The 19,318-nt window shown below is 45.4% G+C and overlaps 1 protein-coding gene across 10 annotated transcripts in view; it reads right to left on the reverse strand.

Annotated features, from left to right (window-relative positions):
• The window catches only part of SMYD3 (SET and MYND domain containing 3), a 352,661-nt gene that overhangs the window by 164,815 nt on the left and 168,528 nt on the right, over nt 1-19,318 (reverse strand). For 6 of the 10 annotated variants that reach the window (XM_035108334.2, XM_035108332.2, XM_060272884.1 and 3 more), the window contains one exon: nt 8,077-8,115. The exons of the other annotated variants lie outside the window; for them this stretch is intronic. In XM_035108334.2, the coding sequence (XP_034964225.2) occupies nt 8,077-8,115 (39 nt within the window). The remainder of the gene's footprint in view (nt 1-8,076; nt 8,116-19,318) is intronic. 10 annotated transcript variants of the gene reach the window in all.

Raw genomic sequence — 19,318 nt, forward strand, 5'->3', positions numbered from 1 at the left:
GTGAAGGAGGCAAGGATAAGCTGGTTTTATTATTATTAATTTAATACTTTCATAATCTGCCTGATTTACTGAGGCAAGGCATGACTTAGCATGATATGATCCTATGTAATAAGTTTTATGGAATCATTCAGCTCAGGGGTTTTGCTGTTATAACTGCACACATCCCAGCTGCACCAAATAGATGGTGAAATCAGGGACTTAGCTCTGTGTGCCCATGTAGGAAACGAAGAGCCAGAACAAAGGCATATTTGTCACTCTCAAAATGAGTACTGAAAATCCCACGGAGCAAACATACACTTTAGGGGAAAAGCTGGGGTTTTCTAAAATACACCATTAGGGGTGTATTATAAACAAAACAGGATGAGTCTGCATATGTAATGTGACTACAAGATGTTATCTTGACAAAAACAATACTGATGCAAAGTACTGTTCCTCACACTGTGTTTTTTTATTAAAAAAACTGGGATGCTGTGAGCTCCATTTTGTGTCATTAGAACTGATCTGTATTCTCTGTTAGAATTCTCAAGTTTACATGAGCTAAAATTGCTAAGAGTTCACTAGCCTATTTTAGCCAATCAGAAAGGCCACTGAAAAACAAGCAAGACTGCACTGTAATAATACAGGAGGATATGACAGACCATGAAGGCTAATCCATATGAAAAGCAGGAGAGAGGAAAGATTTTTTTTCTCTCACTTCTAAGAGCTAAAACAGATGAGGAGAGGTCCCTGGCCGTACCATTTCAGATAGCAGATGAGAAAACCAATGTTTGACTGCTGCTCTGTATGGAATTCTTCCAATAAACATGAAGCTAGTACGTAAGGAAGGTTCTAGGTTAGCAGTCTAAAGTGTGAGCGCTCAGATACATTTTTCTGAACATCTAGATCAGGCATAGGCAAACTCCGGCCCTCCAGGTGTTTGGGACTACAATTCCCAACATCCCTGACCACTGGTCCTGTTAGCTAGGGATGATGGGAATTATAGTCCCAAACATCTAGAGCAGGCATCCCCAAACTTCAGCCCTCCAGATGTTTTAGACTACATTCCCATCATCCCCGACCACTGGTCCTCTTAGCTAGGGATGATGGGAGTTGTAGGCCAAAACATCTGGAGGGCCAGAGTTTGCCTATGCCTGATCTAGCTCTTTTAAGCTCTAAAGAACAGGGAAGCAGAAAGAGCCACAAGTGAGTGGGGCTTCCTCTTTCTGATTTTCCGGTGTAGCATCACTCTATCTAATAGCGAACTCAGGTGGTTGAGTGTCTTTCACTTTGGAAGGTGTACCACCCACCCTGCCGCCCAATGGCATCCTCATACAAGCCGGCAGAGGCTGTCTCAATGGAAAATGAAGGCTACAAGATCCAATGGAAACCCATCCAGGTTAATATGCCGCCTCCAAGTCGGGATCTTCAGAGGTTCATCTACACAAGTCAAATCATGATATGCCACAAACAGAGAGTAAAGCAGATTAATGGCTCCAACATAGCCTACTTTAGTTTGCTGCACATTCTGCAAAACATCTGATATGTGACTGCTTGTAAACCAGGTTTGTTCACAATATACATATACTTTTCCTATGATTGCAATGATATTACGCGTATGCATATAAAAGTTAAGCTCTGTGGCAACATTCGAGACAAATCAACATGGAGTGCATATGGTTATGTAACGGGTTAAACATGCTACCAAATATGCTCATACTACTGAACTGTTCAACAAACCCAAGGACAACACTGTTTCATTAATTCTTGGCATGTATAAAAATATGCAGATGCTATCCAGGTAGTGAGCATAATTAAGCCGGTGACATTAATGTGTCTTTCATAATTAGTAATTGAGCAATAAAGTAATAGACATAAGTTAATGCTGATAAGGACAAAGTAATGCACACATGAAAAAATAATCCTAGAAGAAAATACACGGTTTTGGTTACTCTGGGGCTGGACAGGCATGGAATATAATTACAAATGAGTTGAAAAGTCAGGAAAGATGTTGCAATTTGGAAACTGAAAGAAAATACTATGCTGATAAATACTAGTATAGAAAAAGTACCTGTCACAGTGGCCGGAGTGGGCTACTTCAGAGTAACGACGCTACGCAGCTCTGCATTTTATTCTTTTATTGGTGCTGCGTATTTACAGTGCTGAAGTCATTGCTATTTACACGGAGTGATGTGGTCAGTCGGTTTCAGAACCTCCGAATGGCTTTTGGCGCGTCTTTCTCCAACACAAAAGCTTTGGCAGACCCATCCTCTTTCCCCTCCTCTTTCTGCGTAATTCCGGAGTTGGGGGGATGGGTCTCCCCCCCTTATTCGCCCCTTCCTGTCCCACCTGGGACCCTGGCTCCTCTACCTTGCCTGAGCCTCGGACACGACTTCCTGCTTCCCCACTGGAATCGGAACTCTCTCTGCTTTCCCCTGTGCTCGGGGATGGGCTTGAACTCAGGAGGGGAGGGACTTCGCGATATCCCCTGTCCCTCACATCCACCCCCCTCCCAAGCTCTCCTTCACCCCTCCCCAGGTCCCCCCCAGGTGTCGGTGACGACTGGAAGCCTAAGAACTCAGTGCTTTCCGAGCCCGTTGGTGTGAACACCTCCCCCCAGTCCTGCGAGCCCCCCCCTTCCGCCTGGGAGGACGGGAATCCCAAAAAGTCCGTGGCGTCAGAGCTGGTGGGGGTAAAAATGTTCTGCCAATCTGCTCCTTCCTCTGACTGGGTGGATCTCGGTGACACCCATACCTCATCCTCTGGTTCCTCAAACTCCGCTTCCCAGCGCCATGGTGAACTGCTCTCCCGTGCTTCCTCCCCCTCCCCCTCCCTTTCCATGTGCCAGGGCTTGGGTCTATGGGGAAAGAGGGCGTGAAATTCTTCTACCAGGAATTCCTCCTGTATCTGAGTGGCTGGGACCCATTCATTCTGGGACGGTGGAGCATCCTCCCATGCCATGAGGTACTCCAGGCCCCCCACCCCCCTCCTTGAATCCAGGATGGCCGTGGCCTCATTGAGTTGCTCCCTGCCTTCCCTCTCCCCCCCTCCCTCGGGGGTTTGTTCGCTGCCTCGGAGCCTGCTGCTTTCCCTGTACGGCGACAGCAGCGATCTATGAAACACTGGGTGCACCCTCATGTCCTCTGGCAGTGCCAGCCTGTATGCCACCGGGTTGACCTGTTGCGTGACCGTGAAGGGGCCCAACCTTCTGGGCGCCAGCTTTTTGCACCTCCCTCTGATGGGAAGGCCCTCCGAGGACAACCAAACTTTGTCCCCCACCCTAATGACCTCCCCCGGTCGCCTGTGGCGATCTGCCCCCTTCTTGTACGCTTCCTTGGCTCTCTCCAAGTGTTCTCTGAGCTGCTGGTGCACCGTCTCCAGTTCCTCTGCCCAATCCTCAGCCTGTGGGCCCTCCTCCTCCTCCTCCCCCTCCCTCTCTGGGAAAGATCTGAGGTCGCGCCCGTAATTGGCCTTAAAGGGCGACACCCCTGTGGAGACGTGCACCGCATTGTTGTAGGCAAATTCTGCCAGTGGCAGGCGATCCACCCAGTCCGTTTGCCGCTGGCTGACGTAGCATCTCAGGTACTGCTGCAGAATGGCGTTGACCCTCTCCGCCTGTCCATTGGTCTGCGGGTGTCTAGCCGTCGACAAGCTGACCTCCACCTGCAGGAGGTTCATGAGCCGCCGCCAGAACCTGGAAACAAATTGGCGGCCACGATCCGAAATAACCCTTAAAGGTAATCCATGCAGTCTGAATACGTGATCCACAAACAGTTTGGCTGTCTCTTCTGCAGAGACCGCCCTGGCACACGGTATAAAGTGGCACATTTTGGACATGAGGTCCACCACCACCAACACTGCGGTCTTGCCCCTGGACGACGGCAGGTCTGTGATGAAGTCCATGGACCCTACTTCCCACGGCCTGTGTGGCGTGGCTAATGGCTCCAGCAACCCTGCTGGTTGTGCTCTGACCACCTTTGCCCGCTGGCAGGTGTCACAGCCCCGTACATAGTCTCGAACATCTTCCCGCACCCCTGGCCACCAGAAGTGTCTCATGACTAGGTGAGTGGTTTTGTCCCTCCCAAAATGACCCGCCGTCTGGTTGTCGTGCATCTGCTTGAGGACCGTACGTCTAAGCTGGGTGGTGGGCAGGTACAGTGCACCCTTGTAGAAAAGCAGCCCCCTGCGTTCTGCAAAGTCTTTTGCCTGCTCCCCCCCCTCTCAGTTCTCTGAAGATGCGGTTGGCAAATTCATCCGCTGCCGTCAGTGCTGTGAGTTCTGCCTCGCTCACCACTGCTGCTCCGCAGGACCATGCTGACGGGGGGAAAATGTGCCTGGGTGCCGGTGGCGCCTCCTCCTTCATGTACTCTGGCTTGCGGGAGAGGGCATCCGCCCTGACATTCTGCTCTCCCGGGATGTAGTGTATGGAGAAGTTGAAGTTCGAGAAGAACTCTGCCCACCGTATCTGCCGCTGGTTGAGCACCCTGGCAGTTCTCCAGAACTCCAGGTTCTTGTGGTCTGTGCACACCTGGATGGGGTGCTTGGCGCCCACCAGGAAGTGTCTCCAGTGCTGGAACGCAGCGTGGATCGCAAGGAGTTCCCGATCAAACACCGTGTAGTTGCGCTCTGGCTGGGTCAACTTCCTGGAGAAGAAGGCACAGGGTCTCCACTCCCTGTTGGCGTCCAGTTGCAACAAAATGGCGCCCACAGCTTTATCAGAAGCATCTGTCTCCACGCGTAGGGGCGCGTCCTGAACCACGTGGAACAGGTTCTGGTCTGAGGCGAACACCCTCTTGAGGCTTTCGAACGCTGCTTGCGCCTCTGGTGTCCACCTGAACTTCTGCTTGCCTCTCAGGCAGTCAGTGATGGGAGCCGTAACGCGAGAGAAGTTCTTGATGAACTTCCTGTAGAAGTTGGCGAAGCCTAGTAGGCGTTGGGCATCTTTGCGCGTCCTGGGGCTGTGCCAGTCCAGGATGGCCTGCACCTTGTCCTTGTCCATCGCCAGCCCCTTGTCTGACAGCTTGTAGCCCAGGAAGTCCACCTCCTTGGTGTGAAACTTGCACTTCTCCAGCTTCACATACAGGTGGTTCTCCTTCAGGCGCTGCAACACCTCCCTGACATCTTTCACATGCTGCACTGGGTCATCGGAATAGATAAGGATGTCATCTAGGAAGACCAAGCATTTCCTGAAGAGGGGGGACCCCAGGACGTGGTGCATGAAGGCCTGGAAGCATGCTGAGCCCCCTTGCAACCCGAAGGGCATCACCAGATATTCAAAAGAGCCCAGAGGCGTGAACATCGTGGTTTTCCATTCATCGCCTTCCCGGATCCTGATCAAGTTGTACGCCCCCCTCAGGTCTAGTTTGGTGAAAATCTTGCCCCTGCGTGCCGCTGTCAGGAGATCATCCACTCTGGGCATGGGGAAAGCCACTGGCTCTGTCACTGAATTCAGCCGTCTAAAATCCACCACAAGACGGCGCTGTTGCGTGTCTTTCTTGTCCACCCAGAAGACCGGGCTGCCCCCTGCTGCCTTGCTTTCTCTGATGAACCCCCGCTTGAGGTTCTTGTCGATGAAAGCGCGCAGATCCTCCAGTTCCTGGTCTGACATGGCGTACAGCTTGGCTGGGGGTATAGTTGCCCCCGGCACCAGGTTGATCTGGCAGTCAAAAGGCCTGTGTGGGGGTAGGTGGTCGGACTCCGCTTCGCTGAAGACCTCCTGCAGGTCCCAGTACGGCTTGGGTATCGCCTCACCCCCTTTGACGTGCATGGTGGCCACCGTGGCTATCGGAGGCCCCTCCCCTGGTTGGTGCTGCATGCAATGTTCCAGGCAAAAGTCCGATCCAAAAGTGATGCATCTCTGGTGCCAACTGATGGAGGGGTCGTGGCGCGCCAGCCAGCTCATGCCCAAGACGATGGGGGGGTCTGAGATGGTGGTGACGTTGAATGCCAGTGTCTCTGAGTGCCTTCCCACCGTCATTCTCATGGGGGGGGTTTGATGAGTGATGGCCCCTCCCAGCAGCTCTCTGCCGTCAATGGTTGCCACGTGCAGAGGAAAATCCAGCTGCAGAAGCTGGATCTGGTGCTCTTCTGCAAAGTTTCTCGAGAAGAAGTTCGCTGACGCCCCACTGTCAATTAGGGCGAGGACCGTCAGGGGATAGCCATTTGGGAGCGTGAGCGTCACTTCTAGAACCACTCCTGCTCTGGGAGGGGTGGGCTGGCTCTGCTCCTCTCTGTGCGGGTGGGTGGGCTGGGGCTGTTGTCTGCTGACTGTGCCTGGCTGCTGCCCCTTGTCTCCTGCAGCCAGGCTTTCCCGTTTCCCTGCTGTGGTGCTGCGTCAGTGGGGGAGGGCACAACCGTTCCCGCCTTTCCTTGCCACTCCCTGCGATGTGGGCAGTCTCTGACGAGATGCTGGGGGGAGTTGCAGAGAAAGCAATTCCCACCCCTTCCCTCCTTGCGTCTTGGCGCCGCTGGGGTTTGAAAAGCCCGCGCGCGCGCGCTATCAATCTGCATGGGTTCCTGGTCCTGGCTGGCCCCAGGCGTGGCTTGAAAGGGTTGTTGGGGGAGTGGCTTCTCCTGCGACCGTGGGAACCAAGCCCGCTTTGCGCGCGTTGCTTGCTTGTCGCTCCACCGGGATTCCTGTCTCACCCCCACCGCCAGAGCCGCTTTGCTCAGCTGATCCATATTACTGGGCTTTGGACCTCTCGAGAGCTCATCCTTCACCTCCTCATGCAACCCCAAGTAGAACGCCGCTTGCATTGGGGGTGACTCTAGTTCCCACCCCAATCTGTGCACCAGCATGGTGAATTTCGCCCAATACGCGCGAACTGTCATATTTCCTTGGCGTAAATTATGAAGTTCCTCCTTAGTCTGGTCCATATGACTATCGGACGAATACATCGTTTTCAAACCTTCTAGAAATAGTTTGACATTCTTCATGCAAGGATTCTTTGTTGCGATTAACGGTCTTAGCCACTCCCTGGCTGCCCCGGTAAGGTGCTCCACAATAAACGCTACCCTGTGCTCATCATCAGGGAACTCATCGTGGTGCAGCTCAAGAGCATACACAATCTCAGTCTCAAAGCCCTGATATTCTCTCGGGTCTCCATTGAACTTGCTTACTAGGGTCCCGGCTCTCCTTCCTGGCAGCACTTGGACTTGGGGTGCCCCTCCCGCCTTGTTTTTCTCTGCATCCAGCTTGTTTTGGAGGTCTACCGCCACCGCCCTTAATTCCTGCTCTCTTTCCTGTAGCGCTCTCACCTGTTCCGCAAGTTGTAGCCGGTCGTCCTGGACCTTCTTAGTCTCTTCTTTAGCTGCCTTCAATTCCCCCTGCGCCTGCAGCGACAGCTGCTGCAGTTCTTGCTGGGCTTTCTCCGCGATCTGCCGCCATCTCTCCGCCTCTGACACGCTCATCCCGGCAACTCCAAAGTAGCCCAAAAAAGGATTCGGAGGTTGCTGTCACAGTGGCCGGAGTGGGCTACTTCAGAGTAACGACGCTACGCAGCTCTGCATTTTATTCTTTTATTGGTGCTGCGTATTTACAGTGCTGAAGTCATTGCTATTTACACGGAGTGATGTGGTCAGTCGGTTTCAGAACCTCCGAATGGCTTTTGGCGCGTCTTTCTCCAACACAAAAGCTTTGGCAGACCCATCCTCTTTCCCCTCCTCTTTCTGCGTAATTCCGGAGTTGGGGGGATGGGTCTCCCCCCCTTATTCGCCCCTTCCTGTCCCACCTGGGACCCTGGCTCCTCTACCTTGCCTGAGCCTCGGACACGACTTCCTGCTTCCCCACTGGAATCGGAACTCTCTCTGCTTTCCCCTGTGCTCGGGGATGGGCTTGAACTCAGGAGGGGAGGGACTTCGCGATATCCCCTGTCCCTCACAGTACCAAAGAAATTGTACTCTGATGCAAATAAAACCGGATACTTAATTAAGTTGTCAGAACAAGAGAAGAGAAGGAAGAGCTCCAGAACAGAGTGATCTGAACGTCTCAGCATGAACAGCAAACAAATTTGGGGGTGGAGGAATAAAGCATTCCTAATACCACTGAAAGCAATCCATCTTAATTTCTATTGACTTCAATCAAACGTAAGCACACTTAACTTTTTCCCACTGCGAACTCATAAGGAAAAGATGAAGAACCTAGAGATGAAAAGAAAAAGAAATAACATGTAAAATATATGCTCAGAGACTTTCTTTCACCTAACCATAAAAAATAGAGTTCTTTCATTCTGCAATTACCGCTTGCCAAAAGCAAGGGTATGCTCATAATAATTAGAAAATCATTTCAAGTAAGGCTACATATTAAAATAGCAAGTGGCATTATATTTTCTCTAAGGGCCTCAAAAATGAAATGAAGTCGATGGTGGAAATAATAATAGTAATAGTAGTAGTAGTAGTTTGAATAGCCTCTCCAACGGAATGTGAACCATGTTGTTGAGTCAATACAGTATGTAGAGAAAAACAGATATATTTGAGGGTCTTGCTATTCTGTCAACGTTCTGTGCGTAACCCACCAGATGCTGCTACCATGGAAGCCTCATTAAAATTAATGGGAGTCACTCAGGAGCAGCGCTCAGTGGATTTCTCCCTCTAACACTTTGTTATTACTATTGCTATGATGCATATCGCTGCTTTATGGCATTCTCTGTGAATTTAACGGTTTTAAAATAGAATCTGTATAAAAAATTATCTAATATTTTCAATGCACGGCAAAGGAAGAACAAGGGCATAGTGAGTGAGAAAAAGGTGAGAAAGAAATAAAACTGCAGGTAATTAACAGTGATTCATGGCTTTACTCGGTCACAGGCTATGTCAAAAATGGGAGGGAGATAAAGCCTGAAAACTACACAACCACTCCCAGAGGGGGGGGGACGACGACAGTGGATTAGTTATTCGGTCCAGCATCCTATTAATACTTCAGAGGTGTAGCATCTTAAGCGGATATCAGGAGGGACTGAATAGTTTAGCATATTAGAAGTTACAAGATAAAAGAAACGGTGCGGGGGGGGGGCTATTTCACTTGTGCAAATGGTTTCCAAATGATCCTTCTCAGCCATCCCCATTACACATGTGCTTAGTGTGTACTGTTGTTGTTGTTTAGTCGTTTAGTCGTGTCCGACTCTTCGTGACCCCATGGACCATAGCACGCCAGGCACTCCTGTCTTGCACTGCCTCCCGCAGTTTGGTCAAACTCATGTTCGTAGCTTCGAGTCGAGCCAGTGTGTACTGGTGCTCCACAAATATACTACCGGAATGCATAGGATAGCACTGTTCATTTTGAACTGTTGTCAACAAAACTAAAGCTATATATAAACATTTCTAGGATTTTCTTTCAATACATGTTCAGTGGGACCTCGACTTACGAGCTACTTGACATCCAACATTTTCGACTTACGAGCGGAAAAGGTGGCCGTGTGCTTACGATTTTTTCAACATCCGAACGGAAAACCCGTTCACGGCTAGATGCGGTTTCCTCTACTTACAAATTTTTCCGTTTCCAATGCATTCCTATGGGAAACCACTTTTCCTATGGGAAACTCGACTTATGAAGTTTTCGACCTACGAGTGTGCATTCGGAACAGATTAAATTCGTAAATCGAGGTCCCACTATAACTTTGAACACGGCTTGCCTTCTTTCAGTTATCTACAGGAAAATGCCCAGAGGTAGTTCTCATTAAATTATTGTACATTGCAGAAAGACTGAGACAGGAAAGCAAATCTTCTCCCTGAGAATAGTCAGTTTCTGCCTTTTATGTACAAGTGAGTTTTCCCTAATTATGTAGGTAATTCAAAAAACTATACCACAGAACTATAGGGGCATATAGGGGCATATTCTCAGTTAACTTGCAAAGTTTACTGGAAACTTTAACATAGGAAACTTACCACAACTGAGCCCCCAAAGGAGGAAACAGCTACTCACCTGTAAAGAATAAAACACCCATTAGATATATTACTCCCCACAAATGGAGTAAAAAGTAATGCTTTCTATGGGGATGAGTTACAGAAAAACAGCTTGAAATTACTGACTACATTTCATCAGAGTGTTATGTTGCTTTTTCCATTGAAATCAATGGAGTTGAGCACAGATATCTATCAATGGTTTTAAGCACCCCAAACCTGGTGCTAGATTGTGGCCATTATATTAACAGCACAATCCTATGCATGGCCACTGGTCACATCACCTCCTGGCAAATAGAAGGGGAAGAAATGGAGGCAGTGAGAGATTTTTCTTTCTTGGGCTCCATGATCACTGCAGATGACGACAGCAGTCACGAAATTAAAAGACGCCTGCTTCTTGGGAGAAAAGCAATGACAAACCTAAACAGCATCTTAAAAAGCAGAGACATCACCTTGCCGACAAAGGTCCGTATAGTTAAAGCTATGGTTTTCCCAGTAGTGATGTATGGAAGTGAGAGCTGGACCATAAAGAAGGCTGATCGCCGAAGAATTGATGCTTTTGAATTATGGTGCTGGAGGAGACTCTTGAGAGTCCCATGGACTGCAAGACGATCAAACCTATCCATTCTGAAGGAAATCAGCCCTGAGTGCTCACTGGAAAGATAGATCCTGAAGCTGAGGCTCCAATACTTTGGCCACCTCATGAGAAGAGAAGACTCCCTGGAAAAGACCCTGATGTTGGGAAAGATGGAGGGCACTAGGAGAAGGGGACGACAGAGGACAAGATGGTTGGACAGTGTTCTCGGAGCTACGGACATGAGTTTGACCAAACTGTGGGAGGCAGTGGAAGACAGGAGTGGCTGGCGTGCTCTGGTCCATGGGGTTACGAAGAGTTGGACACAACTAAATGACTAAACAACAACAACATGCATGGGCAGCTTTACCTTCTTCCCAAATTATGAAAAAGTAAGTGTGACGTGGGTTAAGTTTTTACATGTCCAAGTTGAACTGCACTGTTAACAAGGTGTCTCAAGTGAGATCAAGGACTCCTAGCCACTCTGTGGTCTCAGGTTGTAAAGCAACCACTGCATAATGATAATAATATGTGCACAGTAAGTGAATAATAATGTGAAATGCTGCAAACTTGAGCAGAGAGTGGGTGGGGAACATAGAGGAATCATCCTTTTTAATGGACAGGTTTAGGTTTTAATCACAGTGAATACCCAGAACACTCCCAGTTACAATGATCTGGGAAAAATATGTTGAAGTAAATAAAGTGTTTGTTTTTCATATGGAATTCTGCTGCTTCTCCACACAACCACTTCCCCAACGCAGATTCCTATGCTTAGCGTGTGCTCAGACACCTTCTTGTGCCCCACAAAACACTATTTTTGCACCTCATAAGGCAATGGATCTTGGGGTTCTATACTAAAAACCAAAGCAGATCCCCTGAAGTCTGCTCATCACTGCTGTAAGTAACAAGGTACTTGACTTGGACATTCTCACCCATTATGTCAGCTCCTTCCCCCCAAATTTCCTTGTTCCCGCAAGGACAATAAAGATCTATTCTATTCTATTCAAAGAGGCAGATGAAGTAAACAGAACACATGACATGGGGAGCCATGGCAAAAATGGCTGGGTATTTCAGAGTTAAAGGCCCAGCAGGAAATCAGAATCTCTTATCTGGAGTAATTTAAAGAGACCCTTGGTTTCCTGCCCGTCTGGATCTCATATGCTCTTTTATAGGAGGACAAGCTTTTAAAAAGAAGAGTCTCATTTCTTCTGAAGGATTAACATAGGGATCTTTTTAGAAGGCTGGAAAGCGAAGCCCTAGAGATATGAAAAATGTTTTTATAGACTATGTTTTGCTATATCCACTCTCCAGCTAACTGAAAGTCTAACCAGAGACTCAACTCTTCTCCATCTCTCTTTAGAAAATTTTGCAAACAAACCTAAGTCCCCCAAGAGGGTTTCCTTTTAATAGTTTGAATTTTTTGCTGGATTTTCTACAGCTCTCTAGACTCCAGCCCTGCCTAAGGCAAATTCATTCTTCCTTGTGTGATGAATGGCATAAAGGCTGTTTGCTTTCTCACTCACAAAAGTACCCTCTGCAATTGAAGTCCCATTGATTTGCCACACACACACGCACACACACACACACACACCTTTTACAAAATGCACCATTTTATGGGTGAAACAGATGCACATATATCTGTAGAACATTTAAAAATAAATTCAAATATGTTAAGTTTGAAAGGTATATAGTTTTAAGGAATGGTTTTCAACTGGTTTCTTAAAAAGCCATTTTTAAAATACAGACTAACTACAGAAAGAAGTTTAGCCATGCTTGCAAGGCACATGGCACATTAATGAAAGCTGCATTTACCCTGCTTTGGTTCTGATGTGCCTCATCGCACTCATAAATGTTCCAGGCTTCATACAGACCTTTTAAGCCTCTGTTGCTCAGCAAGCAAAGGGACTCAAATTGGACCATGACTAAGGTTGGTAAGGGGCAACCCTTGTGTAGACATGGCCAACATTACACCCATCTGTCCATACCTTGTGGGTGGTTCACATTCACATAGATAGACCTGAAATAATCAAAGTCCCAGTAATCTCTTGAAGATTATAAATTGCTTTAATGTCGGGGCTAGCTATAGAGAAACAACAGGACTGAAATCTTTATATGATATTATACTGAATTAAAAACTAGGCTACAAATAAGCGTTTAAAGACAGATAAAAAAGCATACTAGGCAATTACAACAAACAAAACATTTTTAAAAGTCCAGTTGCTATATTCCAAAAATTTAAAACAATCATGGATAAGGAGCAGCCAATTTGCAGAGTATGTAGGGTATTTTTAAGAAATGGTGTGAAGCAATATTGTTGGTATCTCTTGTTTTGATAAACTAATATTAGAACAACATACAGAGCAAATCCAACAATATCATATTGAATTTCAATGTTTTACCAACACTCAAGAGAAAACAATGAATGAAAACATTGCTATAGAGAAGATTGAATCAATAACACCTTCTTTTAAAAATGGAAAAACACTTAGTCTTGGTGGTATACAATTGATTATTACAGAACATTTTCACTCAGCTCAGCTTTTTTTAAAAAAGAAACTTAACAAGTGCCTATCAGTTTGACAGGTATTGTTTAGGAGGTTAATTCAACCTGCCCCGCCAGAGCCAAGCTGCACTGTAGGATACCTCTTCAAAGCAAAGTTACTGCAACAGACCAGCTTGGCATATTGCATATAGAGGTGACACCTGGTTGAGCTTGCCTGGAATGACTCTTGCTTTCCCTAGTCCAGATCACACTTTGCCTTCCAGCATGACTAATAGTAGCAAATCTGCCTCTCAAGCTGCAGAGAAGTTTAATAAAGCGAGGAAGAAGAGCAGAGGGCAAACTATACTCATTCCCAGGGACTGGGTGAAAACTATTGATAAAAAAGATGCCTCTCTTGAGCTTGGCAAACAAGTAAACACACTCAAGCCTTAAATTAATAATAAAAGTCATTTCACTGTATGATTTTTTAAAAAAATTGGAAGAACTTCAGTGGAAGCAGGGGCAAAGTTCAATTTCAAGGTATCCCAGTGGAATCATTTTTAATGGGTTTCACCCAACAAGCACCGAACTAGAAACTAAGAGCCCAGGATCTCTCTTTTCTTAATATGTCCATGGGAGGGGTACTTCATACAAATTTACAATTCTTATATTTTGCAATTTGCCTGATCCAAAGCCATGAATCTAAAGATCTGTACACTGAATAATTTTATAAATCTCAGAAGCAGTGCTAACTGCAGAGCTATGTGCTCAAAATACCTAACATTGTCTTCTATAAATCAGTAAAACACTGGAAATGCCAGTGTAATTAAAAACAGCATTATGTTAAACGTGCATAGAAACAATATCTCTTCCACCATGATTAACAGTACAGGTATTCATTATGATTGCTATATGCAACCTCTTGGCACTATGTCTCTGTAGAATCAGTTGCTGGGGTGTAACAGCAGGAGAGGGCTATTGCTTTAAGCCCTGCTAGTGAGCTTCTGATGTGTCCAGCTGGACATTGTAGGAAACGGTGCTTGGACTGCAGGATGAGTCAGAGGAGCCCCTAGGAGCACAGGAAGATTCCTTCTACCCAGTCAGACCACTGGCTCCATCTAGCTCAGTATTGTTTACACAGTGACTGGCAGTGGCTCTCCAGGGTTCCAGGCAGGCTCCCTCCCAGCCCTACCTGAAGACACCAGGGGCTGAACCTGGAACCTTCCAAGTGCAAAGCAGATGCTCTACCACCCTCTCCATTTGTGCTGGTCCCGAGACCTACTGTTTTTAGAAGGCTGGGCAGGGCCCCGCCCCCTACAACCAGGAAAGTCAGGGTAGTAAAATAATGGGATTTCAGCAAGTGGCCCCTGCCTCCCTGGTTTGAGCACTGCTGTAGGAGAGAGGCAGAAGGCAGTTTTGCTGAAGGCTGATATTCTGCTGGTACAATGGAAATACCTTGTGATCTCCATCAAGGAAAAGTTGCGCAGACTAGGGGAAGCCAGTAGATTTTGAAGTCTTTATATCAGTCAATGACACTGATCCCCTAGTACAGGGATGGGGGAACCTGTGCACCTCCAGAAATTATTGGACTATAATTCTCACCATCATTGACCATTGGCCATGGCAACTGAAGCTGATGGGAATTGTAGTCCAGCAGCACCCAGAAGGCCCTGGTATCACATGACCTCCCAGGCAAGGAGGACTGTGCGACTGCATCATCAGGAATGGCCCAGGTGAATTCAGAAAGTCAGCATCTGATCTGCCAGACAACAACTTGAGTTCCACAGAACATGACAACCCAATGCAACTTCGAAGATTTAAGCTCCAAATACATTTTCCTATTTAGTATGCTGGATGCTTATGATATAAGAGTCTTGAAACAGAGGGCTGTTTCCCAGATCCACTCATGCAACAACCCGGCCCTCTGTGATTAATCTGCCACTCATCCAGAAACTGTTATTTTAACTAATAGAGATCTTGAAGAGATTATCATTGCCGAGGACTGGCTATAGCTAAATGAACTCCATGCATACATGGGTGTAAAACACAACAAAGATAATTATAAAATTGTATTACCATATTTGGGGACGATATCCTTTTATTTATTACAAAAGCAGAAGATAGAATTCCAAAAATTATGGGGAAAATAAAAAAAACTTTGGCAGAATATGGGGATATTCCATAAATTTGACAAAATCAGAGATTTTACCAATAGGGCCAAGGGCTACATTGTATAGAAACCATCAATTTAGGATGTACAAAGACTTTATTACATACTTGGGTATAATGATTTCATCAGATATAGATCAAATTGTAAAATTAAATTTGAATCAAATTATAAATGAGATTTCTTTTGATATTGAAAGGTGGGGGACCTCTAAACCCCTCCCTTTGGGGAAATGTTAATGTCCTCAAAATGAATGTTGTTCCAAAGCTTTTATACATTCTTAGAGGATTACCAATATATATTCCCAAATTATACTTCCAAAAAATAGATCAACTATTTAGATCATGTCTGTGGGGTACAAAGCCACCAAAAATATCACTATACAAAATGCAACTTCCAACTAAGGAAGGCGGCTTTGGGCTCCCAAATCTGGAATCATATCACCAGGCTTACCTCCTGAGTAAGCCTAATTATTAGAGAGCTAGCAGGAATCCCAACTGGGCTACTCTCGAATATAGTTTCTTTGAATCTCTTGTAGGGTCGACTAAACTCGGCTCCAATTTTATGAAATATCCTAAATAAAAAATCCTTCCAGTAGCACATTAGAAACCAACTAAGTTTGTCATAGGTATGAGCTTTTGTGTGCATGCACACTTCTTCAGATACACTGAAACAGAAGTCACCAGATCCTTATGTGTAGTGAGAGGGTGGGTGGGGGGTGATGGGAATGGGTGATAGGCTGATAGGAGTGGTAAACCTGTTGATGACTGTTAACGACTGTTAATGACTGCAATTGGTCTTGCAGGAAAAAGCAAGGGCTGAGGTGCTAAAGAAAGCTTTTTCATGTATAATGAGATAAGAATCCAGTGTCCTATTATCCTGGAGACTATTAAAGCTTCTATAAAAATTTGGATGAATATAAATATAAATAATAAGGATTACCCCTATCAGCATGAGAAATTAACAATATGGGCCAACCCAAAATTAAAAATTGGAAATCAAGTAATAATTTGGCAAAGTTGGATGAAAAAAGGTATTTTGACATTGAATCAATTAATTGATGAAAATCAAAAATTTGTGGAATATAAGACTTTGCAAGTAAAGTACGTATTAACCAGTGAAACACAATGACAATACATCCAATTGAAACATATGTTGGAAAGGCATTTTGCCTTGACGCTACAGCAGCATCGGAAACACCCATGCTGCTACAAGATTTAATCTCTGCAACATAAACAGAAAATTCTACAGTTGCACTATATAAAACCCTACTAAACAGGAAGAAATATGATCTAGAATATGATAGACAAAAATGGAGGGAAGAGTTAGAGGTACAGATAACAAATGATGTATGGGTGTCAAGTATGAAATCAACAGAAATAGCCTCTATGGATCTAAGACTAAGACAGAAAATAATATTCAGAGTCTACTGGACTCCAGCAAAACTATACCAAAAGAAAATAACAAGTGCAGACAACTGCTGGAGATGTGGAAGTAAAAATGTAAACTTAATACATATGCTGATTAACCGGCCGATGATAAGATCATTTTGGTGCGAGGTGAGGACATTTATAGCAAGAGTTATAAAAAGAAATTGTTATTTAGGGGAACTGAATTTAATTCTAAATTATATTCCGGAAACATGGGAGATTTCAATGGGTCAAAAAAAATTGATGTACCATGCTATATTAGAAGCAAAAAAACTTGTTTTGATTAATTGGAAGAGCTGCAAAAAGATTTCATTGATAATATGGATGGACAGATTAGCTACCTACGAACGAATTGCATGTCGACGTAAAGTAAGAATGGATAAATATGAAGAAATCTGGAATGAATATTTAAGTGATAAGGCAGATAGTGGTAGAAAGTAGGGGGGAGAGAGAGAGAGAGGTGGGGAAAAATTGTTTAAAAAAGGTGTAGTCATAGGTATATCAGTGTATTCAAATCTGAATTGTCAAATTGAGTTATTACTGTTATCATGGTTTTTGTTGTATGTGTCTTTTGTGGTTGATGTTTGTATCAGAAAAACTGATTAAATAAATAAATATTAATATAAAGAACTCCATGCATACATTTGCAAGATGAATTAAAATGCTGGCGCTGGGTATCACACAGCTAGAGCAACTAATAATAGTTGGGGATATGGATGTGGCACTTGATTGCATGGGTAAGGGTAGATGAGCTTGATTTATTTTTCTCAGCAGTTGCATTGCTAATCCAGGGGCTTGCTTCATGTTATCCCTCCTCCTTTTGTTACTTTCAATAGAATTAATTATTTCAGCTTCCTGTTTATGCAGCAGCAATTCCGATAAGACAAGAGATGACGGTTCTTGCTTGAGGACATTCTCAAAAGAAGCACAGGAAGGTGTGACATACCTTACTATTCTGTTTGCTAGGAAGAAGAAGAGGAGGAGGGGGAGTTTGGATTTGATATCCCGCTTTATCACTACCCGAAGGAGTCTCAAAGTGGCTAACAATCTCCTTTCCCTTCCTCCCCCACAACAAACACTCTGTGAGATGAGTGGGGCTGAGAGACTTCAGAGAAGTGTGACTAGCCCAAGGTCTAGTCACACAGCAGCTACATGTGAAGGAGCAGAGACACTCAGATTATGAGTCTACCGCTCTTAACCACTACACCACACTGGCTGACCCTCAAGCTCAATTGTGATGCGCAGTGTAAGAGCACCTCAGAAAGAAACTGAAAAATAGGATGCAATGGGACTGAGGTGTATACAGACATAGAACTCAATAAGTGAACCCACTGTACAACTGCACACGTCATGTTTTGTTCAAACTGAGCAAGGGCAAAACCAGTATTCTTGCAGCAGAACTGGCTATGCACAACACTGATTGGCTGCCACCCACTTGTCCCACTCCAGGCACTTTTTCAACATTATAAAACTGCATTGTGCTTTAAGGAAAGGGGAGATAGATATATCAGTAAATGCGCATTCAGTGCTTTCAAAGGAAGACCAGAACACAGCCCACTCAAGCATGGGTGGCCTTCTCCAGCACTGCACTCCCAGTTATGATTGCCCCCCACTGCAAGGGGGGCAATTCTATGAAGGCAATTCTGTTTGGAAAGGGATAGAGCCGATTCCTAGAGAGAAGAGAGAGACCATAAAAATTTCTAGAGAACAATCCAGCAAATTGCTGAGCTAATTACAGTATATAAATCATTATCTGGCCAGGATGGCAACAGGATGGATCATCTACAACTGATGAAAGTGAGCAGTTATGCCATTAAGTAGTGGGGTGTGTGGGTGTGTCAGATTTTCTGGGCTGGGGAAACAAGCTGAATTTCAGGGAAATGTGATGGTGGTGTTTTGCTAATGATGCTGTGTAGAAGCCCTATTAAAAAATGAATAAAGCATGGCTGTTCCACAGTAAGTGCCCAGTGTAGAAGCAGCCCAAATCCAAACCGATTTATTATCCATTCACATGCAGTCTGCTCCTAGCAAGAGTTCCTTTTTTTACTCCTCTTTGATTAGCATTCTCAGCTGTATTCTTACCTAAGTATAAACATACACAATGTATCAACCAATTTTCGTTCAGTTTTGGCGAATTTTTATATTATGGAAGAAACAGGATATTTCCCCAGCTTGATTATTCCCAGTTATGCAAATATGAGTTCACCACACAAGAATTTTAGCATGTTTCCGAAAGAAAGAAGAAATTGCACCAACGTATATTCCCTTGTAAATTATGCTGTCAAAGCTCTGAAACTGTAGGTCTTGCAATTAAAAACATATTTCCCTTTTCTGAGCTATAATCCAAGATGATATCTTGTCAGACAGTCAGCTGGTAACAGTATTGCTTGTCCGTGTTTTACAGTTATTTCCACTTTCCAGATACTTGGAACCACTCCCAAACCTGTCATATAGCAGTGTGGATATGCGCTTGGCATTTTGCATCCTTTCACAGCCGTTGTAACATACCACTTGTTATCTTCCTCCTGTTCTGTGGGTGAGGACTTATTGGATCGTTCTTTGTCTAGCTCCTCCCCTTTGACTTCACCACCCTGGGTGACTCCCTGCTGGGAGTGCAAAACTCCTGACAGCTTCGCTCACAAGGGTCATAGGAATGTGCAAGCCCACTCCCCACGACAAGGTGATGATCCAGGGAGTGAGCTTTCAGACAGCACTCACCTTGTAACTGTGCATTGCCACAGCGCAATCAGAAGCAAGTCTTAAGTTCACATGTGCCACCTCCCAGCCAGCCA

This window comes from Zootoca vivipara, chromosome 3 (assembly GCF_963506605.1).
Source record: "Zootoca vivipara chromosome 3, rZooViv1.1, whole genome shotgun sequence".
Classification (NCBI taxonomy): Eukaryota; Metazoa; Chordata; class Lepidosauria; order Squamata; family Lacertidae; genus Zootoca; species Zootoca vivipara.